Here is a 13,733-nt window from a genome sequence, read left to right as displayed (position 1 = left end):
GTCTATATCATATAGAGTCCTCGGAAAGAGGTGGCATACAAATCTAATAAATAAATAAAATCAGTGATGGCAAACCTTTTTTGGTTCCCGTGCCAAAAAGGTGGGTCAAAGGAGGGTTTGTGTGCATGTGTGCTCATACCCATAATTCTATGCGTATGTGCAGAAGCCTTTGTGTATGTGCAGAGGGCTCTTTGCCAGCCGCTTTCAAGGAACAGGGGTGTGACCAGCTAGCTATCGCTGCCAGTAGGCGAGTGAGGAAAAATTTCTGCCATTGGTTCGGGCAAACTGGACCGAAGTAGCAGCAACCTACCACTGGCTGGCACCTGTCCCACTAGTTCTGCGATAAACCTCTAAAGGTGAATCTGAGAGGAAGATATTGTACAAGAGATGAGAAGTTTTTAAAAAATAGTAAACATAGACCTTTGAGAGAACTGCAGTGTGCTCGCCACCACATGAAACAAAAACTGTCCTCTTACGCTCCAATGCCTTCACATTTTCAGGAATGTATCTGTCTGAAAAGTAAAAAGGAAAATTAAGTATAACCACTTCCACTTCCTTAAAATGTAGTAGTATGCGTGGCTGTAGAATGCTACAGTAGAATGCTTGGATGCATAGATAGAGGTATAACAAGGAGGAAGAGGGAGATTATGATGTAGATAGATAGATAGATAGATAGATAGATAGATAGAAAGATAGATAGATAGATAAATAGATAGATACTGTAGATAGATAGATAGATAGATAGATAGATACTGTAGATAGATAATAGATAGATAGATAGATACTGTAGATAGATAAATAGATAGATAGATAAATAAATAGATACTGTAGATAGATAGATAGATAGATAGATAGATACTGTAGATAGATAAATAGATAGATAGATAGATAGATAGATAGATGCTGTAGATAGATAGATAGATATAGATACTGTAGATAGATAGATAGATAGATAGATAGATAGATAGATAGATAGATACTGTAGATAGATAGGTAGATAGATAGATAGATAGATAGATAGATAGATAGATAGATAGATAGATAGATAGATACTGTAGATAGATAGATAGATAGATAGACAGACAGACAGACAAATAAAACTAGTTTGGTGAAGTAATGTAAGAAAACAGCCAAGCTCAGAGACCAATGAGTTTAGATGACTTCATTTTCTACGATTACAAATGAGCGTATCTCCAAAGCCTCCTTCACCCCATTTCCAGAATTTCTCCTCACCTTCTGTGTCTCCAAGGCCAAGTTGTCCAAACATATTCTTGCCCCAAGAGTAAACGGTCCCAAACTTAGAGACGACCATGCTGTGAGCTGATCCAGCGGCAATGTTGATCAAAGGGATCCCTTGCAGTGCTCGTACCAGCTGTGGCTCCTCAATGTGACTCACCGCCTTTCCCATGCCGAGTTGGCCATGTTCATTCTTACCCCAGGCAAAGAGTTCTCCTCCTGAGTACAAAAGAAAGCCCTTCATACGGAACCTTCTATATTTTATCTATGTAGTCATACCTCGTCTTACGAACCTAATTGGTTCCCGGGGGAGGTTCGTAAGACAAAAAGTTCGTAAGACAAAACATTGTTTCCCATAGGAAACAATGTAAAATCAATTAATCCATGCAACGAAAAAAACCCGCCAAAAAACGCCCCCGCCTGGCTGTCACCTTTTGAAACAGCCGGGGGGCTTCTCAGCGTCCTCCTGAACCCGAACGCCAAACCCGAACTTCCGGGTTCGGCATTCGGGAGGCCGCCGAGAAGCCCCCCGGCTGTTTCAAAAAGTGACAGCCGGGCGGCGGGGCTTCTCGGCGGCGGGTTCGTAAGAAGAGGCAAAAATTTTCTGAACCCCGTGTTCGTATCTCGGGTTGTTTGTAAGATGAGGGGTTCGTATCATGAGGTACCACTGTATTTTTAACCTGTTTTGCCTTGAAAGTTCAAAATGGTACACGTGGAATCAGGGTGAAATGCTACTGGTTTGCTGGCGCTTGTCAGTCGTAAGAGAGCCGGTTACGACAGGAGCATGAGGCTCTGCCCATCCACAGAGGGTAAAATAACTCAAACGGCGGCGTCCAGGCAAGTGGGCGGAGCCTCGCCCTCCCTTTGCGACGGGCTCTCTGACGATTGACACGCACGAGCAAACCAGGAGTATTTCACCCCTGCGTGGAATCTGTTTCCTTGGTTTTATCCATACAATAATTGCTTGTAAGCTGTGTCTATCAGCCGAGACCTTCCAACCAAAGTAGAAGGCAAATAAGGGTTGTTAAAAGAAGCGCACAACCTGTCAATACCTTTTGAAAGAGCCATGGAATGATGGTCGCCACATGCAATCTGAACAATGTGTTTGTTTCCTAATTCATTCAGTGGTCTGCAAAAAAAAATAGAAAAAGAGGAACATGCTATTCGGTTATCAATATCTATTAAGAAGGAGAAACATTGAAACCAGAGGTGGGAGTCACATAATTTTCCTACTGGTTTGTCCATAATGTGAGTGTGTGTCTTCCGCTCATCTGTACGGACTTCTCCAGGTACTGTTGACCAAGCAGTGCCAGTTGGTGGGCCCGCAGGGGAGGGCCTTCTCTGTGGCAGCCCCAGCTCTTTGGAACCAACTATCCCCCAGAGGTCTGTACTGCCTCCATCGTACTGGCTTTCCGGAAAGCCTTGAAAGTCTGGCTTTGTCAGCAGGTCTGGGGGCTGTGAGAGGTGACTTCCTCTAACCCTGGCTGAATAAGTTTTGATTGGTATGTGTGATATAGTACGGTTGCAGGGATTAGATTTAGAGTTTTATATTGTTGTTGTTATTATTACCCTGTTTCCCCGATAGTAAGACACCCCCGATTGTAAGACGTATCGGGGGTTTCAGGGGGGTCAGCTAATATAAGCCGTACCCCGAAAGTAAGACATATGTCTTACTTTTGGGGAAACACGGGGGTATTGCCACCTCCCTCTCATCTAGCTGTGCGCCGCCTCCTGCCCACGTCCGCACCATCCCCCTCTCCATACGTCGCCGCATCTGCCACCTCCCTCTGATCTTAATGAGTGCCGCCTCCTTCCCACTTCCGCGCCCCCCCTCCATACGTCACCGCGTCTGCCGCCTCCGTCTGATCCAAATGAGCGCCGCCTCCTGCCCACTTCTGCGCTGCCCCCCTCTCCATATGTCACCGCGCTGTCCCCCTCTCCATATGTCAACGCGCCGTCCCCTGCACTTGTCACTGCCACCTCCTGCTTAAAATACGGTAATGCACACAGTATTAATCATACATCAGTAAAACATACACACTGGCATACTGGGGTATCATCTGCTGTTTTCTGGTGAATACAATACTGTTCAGGTTGTTAATAAATGTTAATTTTATGGTTAAAACAAAAAATTCGACAATTTTTTTCCAATATAAGACATACCCCGAAAATAAGACATAGTGGGGCTTTTGGGGATAAAAAGAAAGTAAGACACTGTCTTACTTTCGGGGAAACACGGTATTATTATTATTTAGATTTGTATGCCGCCCCTCTATTAGTGTTGTATACTGATTTTATATTGTTATAGTTTTATTGTTGTGAGCCATCTTGAGTCCTTTGGGATTGGGTGGCATACAAGTCAGATAGATAGATAGATAGATAGATAGATAGATAGATAGATAGATAGATAGATAGATAGATAGATAGAAGATAGATAGATAATAGATAGAAGATAGATAGATAATAGATAGAAGATAGATAGATAGATAGAAGATAGATAGATAGATAGATAGATAGATAGATAGAAGATAGATAGATAATAGATAGAAGATAGATAGATAATAGATAGAAGATAGATAGATAGATAGAAGATAGATAGATAGATAGATAGGTAGGTAGATGATAGATAGATAGATGATAGATAGATAGATAGATGATAGATAGATGATAGATAGAAGATAGATAGATAGATGATAGATAGATAGATAGATAGATAGATAGATAGATAGATAGATAGATATGATAGAAAAACAGACAGATAGACAGACAGTCTGCGGGCCTCCGATAAATTCAAATTCACGGAAAATCACTTCTTGGTAATAAAACTCACTCTTTAATTCAATCAAGTAGGATACATAAATTGCAATGCAGAGTTTAAGTAGCACCTGAAGCAGAATTATATCTCATTATGAAACTAGCCTCTACTCTGAGTTTGGGAAGCACGCCAGAACTCAATCCTTATCACACTCCTAGATAACTCCCTTCTCATTAATCAAAACTAGGCAGAAGCTCACCGAATACTTTTGCTAACACAGGGACCCAGCATAGAATGTATTAGGAGACAGAGGCCATGATTTTTAGGATTCCTTTTCAGGCACGCCACAGTTTCTCGGCTCTTCCATGTAACAAACATTGAAAGTCCACACCCCCATTTCCCACAAACCTTTCTTTATATAGCCTGGAAGTGGCATCACACCTCAAAGAGCTAAGGCTGTGAATTAATACTTTTTACTCTGGATCTCCTTTCGCCTTACGAATCCCTCGTTATACGAACTTTTCGAGATACGAACCCGGGATTTAAGTTTCAAGTTTTCAAGTTTCAAGTTTTATTGGATTTATATGCCGCCCCTCTCCGAAAACTCGGGGCGACTAAGATTTTGTTTGCCTCTTCTTCCGAACTATTTTCACCTTACGAACCCGCCGCCACCCCTGGAATGCCCCACCTCCAGACTTCCGTTGCCAGCCCAAGCGCCTGTTTTTGCACTGGTGGGATTCCCGTGAGGCTCCCCTCCATGGGAAGCCCCACTTCCAGATTTTGCGATGCTGCAGGGGAATCCCCTGATGGGATTCCCCTGAGGCTCCCCTCCATGGGAAGCCCCACTTCCAGATTTTGCGATGCTGCAGGGGAATCCCCTGATGGGATTCCACTGAGGCTCCCCTCCATGGGAAGCCCCACTGCCAGATTTTGCGATGCTGCACGGGAATCCCCTGATGGGATTTCTGTGAGGCTCCCCTCCATGGGAAGCCCCACTGCCAGATTTTGCAATGCTGCAGGGGAATCCTGATGGGATTCCCGTGAGGCTCCCCTCCATGGGAAGCCCCACTTCCAGATTTTGCGATGCTGCAGGGGAATCCCCTGATGGGATTCCCGAGGCTCACCTCCATGGGAAGCCCCACTTCCAGATTTTGCGATGCTGCAGGGGAATCCCACCAGTGCAAAAACGGGCGCTTCGGCTGGTAACGGAAATCCGGAGATGGGATTTCCCAGAGAGGGAAGCCTCAGCGAAATCGCACCATCGCAAAAACACGGAAGCCCACTGTCTGACAGAGACCAATCTCTCATGGTCACCTCAGCCCCTTCCGGTTCTCCCCAGTCACTGACTGACTCATTCTTGCTGTCGGCTTCCTCTGGCAGCCCCCCTAGCCCAGAGTACCCTGAGGGGCCTGGTTCATCCTCTTCAGAATCAGGCATGACCTGAGTTGGACACAGATCCCTCACAAAAGACAGGCAGAATAAACAAACAAACAGAGAACCTCCATAGACATTCTTGACACTATCAAATTTATTTTTAAAAGCGTCTGTTTCTTCGCATAGAATTCATGCAATCAGCAAACTGAATTGCGATAATTCTTCCACGCATGAGCCTTGTTCATCCAGATTTATTTTAAAAAAATCCCCAACCACTATACCACTCACATAAGGAGAGATAAGGAGATAAGGAGGAACTTCCTGACGGTCAGAGCGATCAACCAATGGAACAACCTACCAGCGGACGTTGTGAACTCCAACACTCTGGACATTTTTAAGAGAAGATTGAACTGCCACTTGACTGGTGTGCTATAGGGTTCCTGCTTGGGCAGGGGGTTGAACTCGATGGCCTTCAGGGTCCCTTTCAACTCTAACAATAAATAAATAAAATAAAATATATAATAAGAAAATTCCTACCTTACTTTTGGGGTTTCAGTTGTAATAATACACTTCGAAACTTTTCCATTTGATGAGAGAATAAGCAGGTGAGATGCTTCGCAATCCAGTGAATGTATCTTATCTTTTACGCAGATGCTCCCTGCAAGACCAAACAAGATAATGTCCACCATGATTTTCACCAACGATCCTGGTGTGCGGTACTAAGCCACACTAAGAATTCTGCTGGACTGAGGCACTGTGAAGTGGGAGTTAGACAGGAGCAGAGGCAACCACATTCCAGATTACCAATGGGACCATCTTCCGCCTCATGTATCCCAGTAACTGGTCAGGTCCCACAGGGTTGACCTTCTCCAGACCCCGTTGGCCAGGCAATGTCTTCTAGCAGAGCTTAGGGCAGTGATGGTGAACCTATGGCATGGGTGCCACAGATGGCACGCGGAGCCATATATGCTGGCACACGAGCTGTTGCTCTAACTCATCTCCAACATGCATGTGTGTGCCGGACAGCTGATTTCTGGCTCACACAGAGGTTCTGGGAGGGCGTGTTTGGCTTCCTGAGAGCCGGGGGGGGAGGGGAGATGGGGGAGGGCATTGTTATCCTCTCCAGGCTTCCTGGAGGGTAGTGATTTCTGACAGTATCAAAATGGGTGAGCAGTGCGGTCGGGCGGTAGGAAAAGCAAGTAGGATGCTTGGCTGCATAGCTAGAGGTATAACAAGCAGGAAGAGGGAGATTGTGATCCCCTTATATAGAGCGCTGGTGAGACCACATTTGGAATAATGTGTTCAGTTCTGGAGACCTCACCTACAAAAAGATATGGATAAAATTGAACGGGTCCAAAGACAGGCTACAAGAATGGTGGAAGGTCTTAAGCATTAAACGTATCAGGAAAGACTTCATGAACTCCATCTGTATAGTCTGGAGGACAGAAGGAAAAGGGACATGATCGAAACACTTAAATATGTTAAAGGGTTAAATAAGGTCCAGGAGGGAAGTGTTTTTAATAGGAAAGTGAACACAAGAACAAGGGGGATAGTATAAGGGCAGACTAGATGGATCAGGAGGTCTTTTTCTGCCCTCAGTCTTCTATGTTTCTGTTTCAAAACATGAGCCAACTGGGCCCATCAAAAGTTGGAAAATGGGGCATTTCCGGCCTCCAGAGGGCTTCCGGGGGTGGGAGGAGCTGTTTTCGCCCTCCCCAGGCATTGAATTATGAGTGTGGGTACTCGCACAGGTGTGATAGTGTGTGTGCACACTATTTTGGCACCCAAGGAAAAAAAGGTTCACCATCATTGGCCTAGGGGAAGAGCCTTCTCTGTGGCGGCCCTGGCCCTCTGGAACCACCTCCCTAAGACTCGGAAGACCCTTCTTTGCCAGCAGGCATGGGGGGCTCTGAGTTTTAAGAACTAACTCCAGCCGATGTCACAAATGGCCAAATCCAGTTTGGATGAATGTGGATGATTATGTTTCTAGGAAAAATGGGGGTTTAGAATTTTTAGAACGTTTTAATATTAGATTTCTCACACGTTTTGTATTTATTTTGTTGTAAGTTGCCCTGAGTCAGTTGAGAAGGGCAGCACATAGAAATCTAATTAAACAAAATATACCTGGAATTAAGGAGAAACTTCCTCAAGGTGAGGGCAATTAACCAGTGGAACTACCTGCCTTCAGATAATACTAGGCACTTCAGTCATTTATCTCAATTGGTGCAGGTACTCCTGCTTCAGCGGGGGGCTGGACTAGAAGACCTCCAAGGTCCCTTTCCAGCTTATTCTACATAAAGGGGGGGGGGGGGGAGAGATCGCGGTTTGCTGCCATCTGGCGGCCGTCCGGGTTTGCTTCAAGTTACTCACTGCGACTTTCCACGAGCGGCTGATGCGGTTCGTCTTGAGCCCAGCCGAAAAGCAGCAGGGTTCTCGGGCTGTGCGCCATCGCTAAGTAACCCTGCTTACAGCTGATGCAGCAAATGGCTTCAGGATCCTCTTTGAAGATGCTGCGGTGGTACCCGGCTGTGGGGAACAAGAGCAAGGCGGGTCTGAGGAGCGGCGGGGAGGGGACCGCGGCGGAATCCAACCGGTCGTTCTCTTGGGGTCGCTCCTCGCGCGTCTTTTGGGTAACTTCATCCCCGGGTCTCCTCCGATTGCGGGGCGCAGAAACCGATCCTGCCGGGGAGCCAGCGGCTCTGCCGGGGCGTCTCTTCCGTGCGCGCGGCATGAGGGGAAGGGTCCTTGCCTCCGATCGCGCCGAAGGGGGAAAAAAACCGGGCAAGTCCTGAGGGGAAACGGGCAGGTTCTGAGGAAAAAAGAGCAAGTCCTAAGAAAAAACGGGCAGGTCTTGAGGAAAAATTGGCAAATTCTGAGGAAGAACGGGCAAGTCCTGAGGAAAAATTGGCAAATTCTGAGGAAAAACGAGCAGGTCTTGAGGAAAAACGAGCAAGCTCTGAGGAAAAAAAAGTTCTCCAGAAGAGGACGCGCGTTTTTCTGTCTTCTCCGGGCTGCTTTTTAGGGCGGCTGGACTTTGCAACCCGCAAGAGAAGGCGGGCCTCTTCGTGAGGAAATCGAAACCGCGGCGCGCGCCGGGCAGGAGAAATCAGAAGGACAGAGGCGGCAGCAGGAGAAGGGTTGGTAGGGAGCCTCTTCTTGGAAGCGTTGGATCCGTCGCGGAGATGCTGTGGCGCTTTTTGTACAAGAGGACGCAACCGCGGCTCCTTCGGCTTTCGCCCCCTCCAGAGTTTCGGTTTCGTTTCATGATTTGCGAGCGCACACGAAATGAAAAGTGCCTCTTTTTTTTCAGTAGGCAACTAGGTTTTTCTTATCTCCCCCACCAGACCCAAAAAACTTCTTCAGCTCTGATAGGATGGTGGGAAATGGAGGGCGGGATTTATGGAATGGAATAGAAGGTTTATTTGTGTGCCAAGTGTTTGTCAAGCGCCACCATCCAAGTGCTTCAGAGCAGGGGTCTCCAACGTTGGCAACTTTAAGACTTGTGGACTTCAACTCCCAGTATTCCTGGGAATTCCTGGGCTGAAGAATTCTGGGAGTTGAAGTCCACAAGTCTTAAACTTGCCAACGTTGGAGAGCCCTGCTTCAGAGACCCTCTAAAAAGGATGGAAATGATCAGCTATCTGCAAGGAATGTATAAATCCTTCTGTTCCCATTAACCAGTCAGAGCAGAAGACGCTTCTTGGATGAGAAGCGAAAGGTCTTCAAAGAAAAAAAATATTAAAAAGTCCAGTTGCATCCTGAAAAAACTTATGTATAGATGTACAGTGGTACCTCTACTTGCGAACTTAATTCGTTCCGTCACCAGGTTCTTAAGTAGAAAGGTTTGTAAGAAGAAGCCATTTTCCCCATAGGAATCAATGTAAAAGCAAATAATGCATGCGACAAAACCACAGGGAGGGTGGAGGCCCTGCTTCCTCCCAGGAAATTCCCAGAGAGGCCCCACGGAGGCTTCTCCCTGCCTTTTCCGGCCCTGTTTCCTCCCAGGAGATTCCTAGAGAGGCCCCATAGAGGCTTATCCCTGCCTTTTCTGGTTAGTTTCGGAGGCTCGGGATTGTAAGTGGAAAATGGTTATTGAGAAGAGGCAAAAAAAAATCTTGAACACCCGGTTCTTATCTAGAAATGTTTGTAAGTAGAGGCATTCTTAGGTAGAGGTACCTATGTATGTATGTATGTATGTATGTATGTATGTACGTACGTACTTATTTATTTATTTATTTATTTGATTTGTATGCCCTCCCTCTTCGAAGACTTGGGGCGGCTTACAGCATATAGAAACATAGAAACATAGAAGATTGACGGCAGAAAAAGACCTCCTGGTCCATCTAGTCTGCCCTTATACTATTTCCTGTATTTTATCTTACAGTGGATATATGTTTATCCCAGGCATGTTTATATTCAGTTATATATAATATAAAATAATAAATACAAAGATAAATCTAATTAATTAAAATGACATAATCTAAAATCCCAATACAGTGGTACCTCATAATACGAACCCCTCGTCATACGAACTTTTCAAGATACGAACCCAGGGTTCGGAATTTTTTTGCCTCTTCTTACGAACTTTTTTCACCTTACGAACCTGCCGCCGGCCGCTGGGATGCCCCACCTCCAGACTTGAGTTCCTCCCGTTTTTTCCCACCCTGTCCTGCCCCATTCTCCCCTCTGGATCTCCATGGGTTTCCTCCGTTTTTCTCCACTCTTTCCTGCCCCATTCTCCCCTCTGAATCTCCATGGGTTTCATCTGTTTTTCTCCACTCTTTCCTGCCCCATTCTTCCCTCTGGATCTCCATGGGTTTCCTCCGTTTTTCTCCACTCTTTCCTGCCCCATTCTCCCCTCTGGATCTCCATGGGTTTCCTCCGTTTTTCTCCACTCTTTCCTGCCCCATTCTCCCCTCTGGATCTCCATGGGTTCCTCCCGTTTTTCTCCACTCTTTCCTGCCCCATTCTCCCCTCTGGATCTCCATGGGTTTCATCTGTTTTTCTCCACTCTTTCCTGCCCCATTCTCCCCTCTGGATCTCCATGGGTTTCCTCCCGTTTTTCTCCACTCTTTCCTGCCCCATTCTCCCCTCTGGATCTCCATGGGTTTCATCTGTTTTTCTCCACTCTTTCCTGCCCCATTCTCCCCTCTGGATCTCCATGGGTTTCATCTGTTTTTCTCCACTCTTTCCTGCCCCATTCTTCCCTCTGGATCTCCATGGGTTTCCTCCCGTTTTTCTCCACTCTTTCCTGCCCCATTCTCCCCTCTGGATCTCCATGGGTTTCATCTGTTTTTCTCCACTCTTTCCTGCCCCATTCTCCCCTCTGGATCTCCATGGGTTTCCTCCGTTTTTCTCCACTCTTTCCTGCCCCATTCTCCCCTCTGGATCTCCATGGGTTTCCTCCCGTTTTTCTCCACTCTTTCCTGCCCCATTCTCCCCTCTGGATCTCCATGGGTTTCCTCCGTTTTTCTCCACTCTTTCCTGCCCCATTCTCCCCTCTGGATCTCCATGGGTTTCCTCCGTTTTTCTCCACTCTTTCCTGCCCCATTCTCCCCTCTGGATCTCCATGGGTTTCCTCCGTTTTTCTCCACTCTTTCCTGCCCCATTCTCCCCTCTGGATCTCCATGGGTTTCATCTGTTTTTCTCCACTCTTTCCTGCCCCATTCTCCCCTCTGGATCTCCATGGGTTTCCTCCGTTTTTCTCCACTCTTTCCTGCCCCATTCTCCCCTCTGGATCTCCATGGGTTTCCTCCGTTTTTCTCCACTCTTTCCTGCCCCATTCTCCCCTCTGGATCTCCATGGGTTTCCTCCGTTTTTCTCCACTCTTTCCTGCCCCATTCTCCCCTCTGGATCTCCATGGGTTTCATCTGTTTTTCTCCACTCTTTCCTGCCCCATTCTCCCCTCTGGATCTCCATGGGTTTCCTCCGTTTTTCTCCACTCTTTCCTGCCCCATTCTCCCCTCTGGATCTCCATGGGTTTCATCTGTTTTTCTCCACTCTTTCCTGCCCCATTCTCCCCTCTGGATCTCCATGGGTTTCCTCCGTTTTTCTCCACTCTTTCCTGCCCCATTCTCCCCTCTGGATCTCCATGGGTTTCCTCCGTTTTTCTCCACTCTTTCCTGCCCCATTCTCCCCTCTGGATCTCCATGGGTTTCATCTGTTTTTCTCCACTCTTTCCTGCCCCATTCTTCCCTCTGGATCTCCATGGGTTTCCTCCGTTTTTCTCCACTCTTTCCTGCCCCATTCTCCCCTCTGAATCTCCATGGGTTTCATCTGTTTTTCTCCACTCTTTCCTGCCCCATTCTTCCCTCTGGATCTCCATGGGTTTCCTCCGTTTTTCTCCACTCTTTCCTGCCCCATTCTCCCCTCTGGATCTCCATGGGTTTCCTCCGTTTTTCTCCACTCTTTCCTGCCCCATTCTCCCCTCTGGATCTCCATGGGTTCCTCCCGTTTTTCTCCACTCTTTCCTGCCCCATTCTCCCCTCTGGATCTCCATGGGTTTCATCTGTTTTTCTCCACTCTTTCCTGCCCCATTCTCCCCTCTGGATCTCCATGGGTTTCCTCCGTTTTTCTCCACTCTTTCCTGCCCCATTCTCCCCTCTGGATCTCCATGGGTTTCCTCCCGTTTTTCTCCACTCTTTCCTGCCCCATTCTCCCCTCTGGATCTCCATGGGTTTCATCTGTTTTTCTCCACTCTTTCCTGCCCCATTCTCCCCTCTGGATCTCCATGGGTTTCATCTGTTTTTCTCCACTCTTTCCTGCCCCATTCTCCCCTCTGGATCTCCATGGGTTTCCTCCGTTTTTCTCCACTCTTTCCTGCCCCATTCTCCCCTCTGGATCTCCATGGGTTTCATCTGTTTTTCTCCACTCTTTCCTGCCCCATTCTCCCCTCTGGATCTCCATGGGTTTCCTCCCGTTTTTCTCCACTCTTTCCTGCCCCATTCTCCCCTCTGGATCTCCATGGGTTTCCTCCGTTTTTCTCCACTCTTTCCTGCCCCATTCTCCCCTCTGGATCTCCATGGGTTTCCTCCGTTTTTCTCCACTCTTTCCTGCCCCATTCTTCCCTCTGGATCTCTATGGGTTTCCTCCGTTTTTCTCCACTCTTTCCTGCCCCATTCTCCCCTCTGGATCTCTATGGGTTTCCTCCGTTTTTCTCCACTCTTTCCTGCCCCATTCTCCCCTCTGGATCTCTATGGGTTTCCTCCGTTTTTCTCCACTCTTTCCTGCCCCATTCTCCCCTCTGGATCTCCATGGGTTTCCTCCGTTTTTCTCCACTCTTTCCTGCCCCATTCTCCCCTCTGGATCTCTATGGGTTTCCTCCGTTTTTCTCCACTCTTTCCTGCCCCATTCTTCCCTCTGGATCTCCATGGGTTTCCTCCGTTTTTCTCCACTCTTTCCTGCCCCATTCTTCCCTCTGGATCTCTATGGGTTTCCTCCGTTTTTCTCCACTCTTTCCTGCCCCATTCTCCCCTCTGGATCTCTATGGGTTTCCTCCGTTTTTCTCCACTCTTTCCTGCCCCATTCTTCCCTCTGGATCTCCATGGGTTCCTCCCGTTTTTCTCCACTCTTTCCTGCCCCATTCTCCCCTCTGGATCTCCATGGGTTCCTCCCGTTTTTCTCCACTCTTTCCTGCCCCATTCTCCCCTCTGGATCTCCATGGGTTTCATCTGTTTTTCTCCACTCTTTCCTGCCCCATTCTCCCCTCTGGATCTCCATGGGTTTCATCTGTTTTTCTCCACTCTTTCCTGCCCCATTCTCCCCTCTGAATCTCCATGGGTTTCATCTGTTTTTCTCCACTCTTTCCTGCCCCATTCTCCCCTCTGGATCTCCATGGGTTCCCCCCGTTTTTCTCCACTCTTTCCTGCCCCATTCTCCCCTCTGAATCTCCATGGGTTTCATCTGTTTTTCTCCACTCTTTCCTGCCCCATTCTCCCCTCTGGATCTCCATGGGTTCCTCCCGTTTTTCTCCACTCTTTCCTGCCCCATTCTCCCCTCTGGATCTCCATGGGTTTCATCTGTTTTTCTCCACTCTTTCCTGCCCCATTCTCCCCTCTGGATCTCCATGGGTTTCATCTGTTTTTCTCCACTCTTTCCTGCCCCATTCTCCCCTCTGGATCTCCATGGGTTTCCTCCGTTTTTCTCCACTCTTTCCTGCCCCATTCTCCCCTCTGGATCTCCATGGGTTTCCTCCGTTTTTCTCCACTCTTTCCTGCCCCATTCTCCCCTCTGGATCTCCATGGGTTCCTCCCGTTTTTCTCCACTCTTTCCTGCCCCATTCTCCCCTCTGGATCTCCATGGGTTTCATCTGTTTTTCTCCACTCTTTCCTGCCCCATTCTCCCCTCTGGATCTCCATGGGTTTCATCT

General features: G+C 47.5%; 1 protein-coding gene across 1 annotated transcript in view; it reads right to left on the bottom strand.

The window, feature by feature from the left end:
• The window catches only part of LOC139155732 (E3 ISG15--protein ligase HERC5-like), a 40,900-nt gene extending 32,514 nt beyond the window's left edge, over positions 1-8,386 (bottom strand). The window contains exons 1-5 of the mRNA XM_070731000.1: positions 7,736-8,386; positions 5,903-6,023; positions 2,289-2,365; positions 1,234-1,455; positions 421-512 (exon numbers count right to left, since the gene is read on the bottom strand). Of these exons, the coding sequence (XP_070587101.1) occupies positions 421-512; positions 1,234-1,455; positions 2,289-2,365; positions 5,903-6,023; positions 7,736-8,096 (873 nt within the window). The 5' untranslated portion in view covers positions 8,097-8,386. The remainder of the gene's footprint in view (positions 1-420; positions 513-1,233; positions 1,456-2,288; positions 2,366-5,902; positions 6,024-7,735) is intronic.
• Positions 8,387-13,733: the final 5,347 nt, after the last annotated feature.

Source organism: Erythrolamprus reginae, unplaced genomic scaffold (assembly GCF_031021105.1).
Source record: "Erythrolamprus reginae isolate rEryReg1 unplaced genomic scaffold, rEryReg1.hap1 H_5, whole genome shotgun sequence".
Taxonomy (NCBI): Eukaryota; Metazoa; Chordata; class Lepidosauria; order Squamata; family Dipsadidae; genus Erythrolamprus; species Erythrolamprus reginae.
The sequence above is the reverse complement of the archived record's forward strand: the minus strand, read 5'-3'. Positions and strand labels throughout refer to the sequence as shown.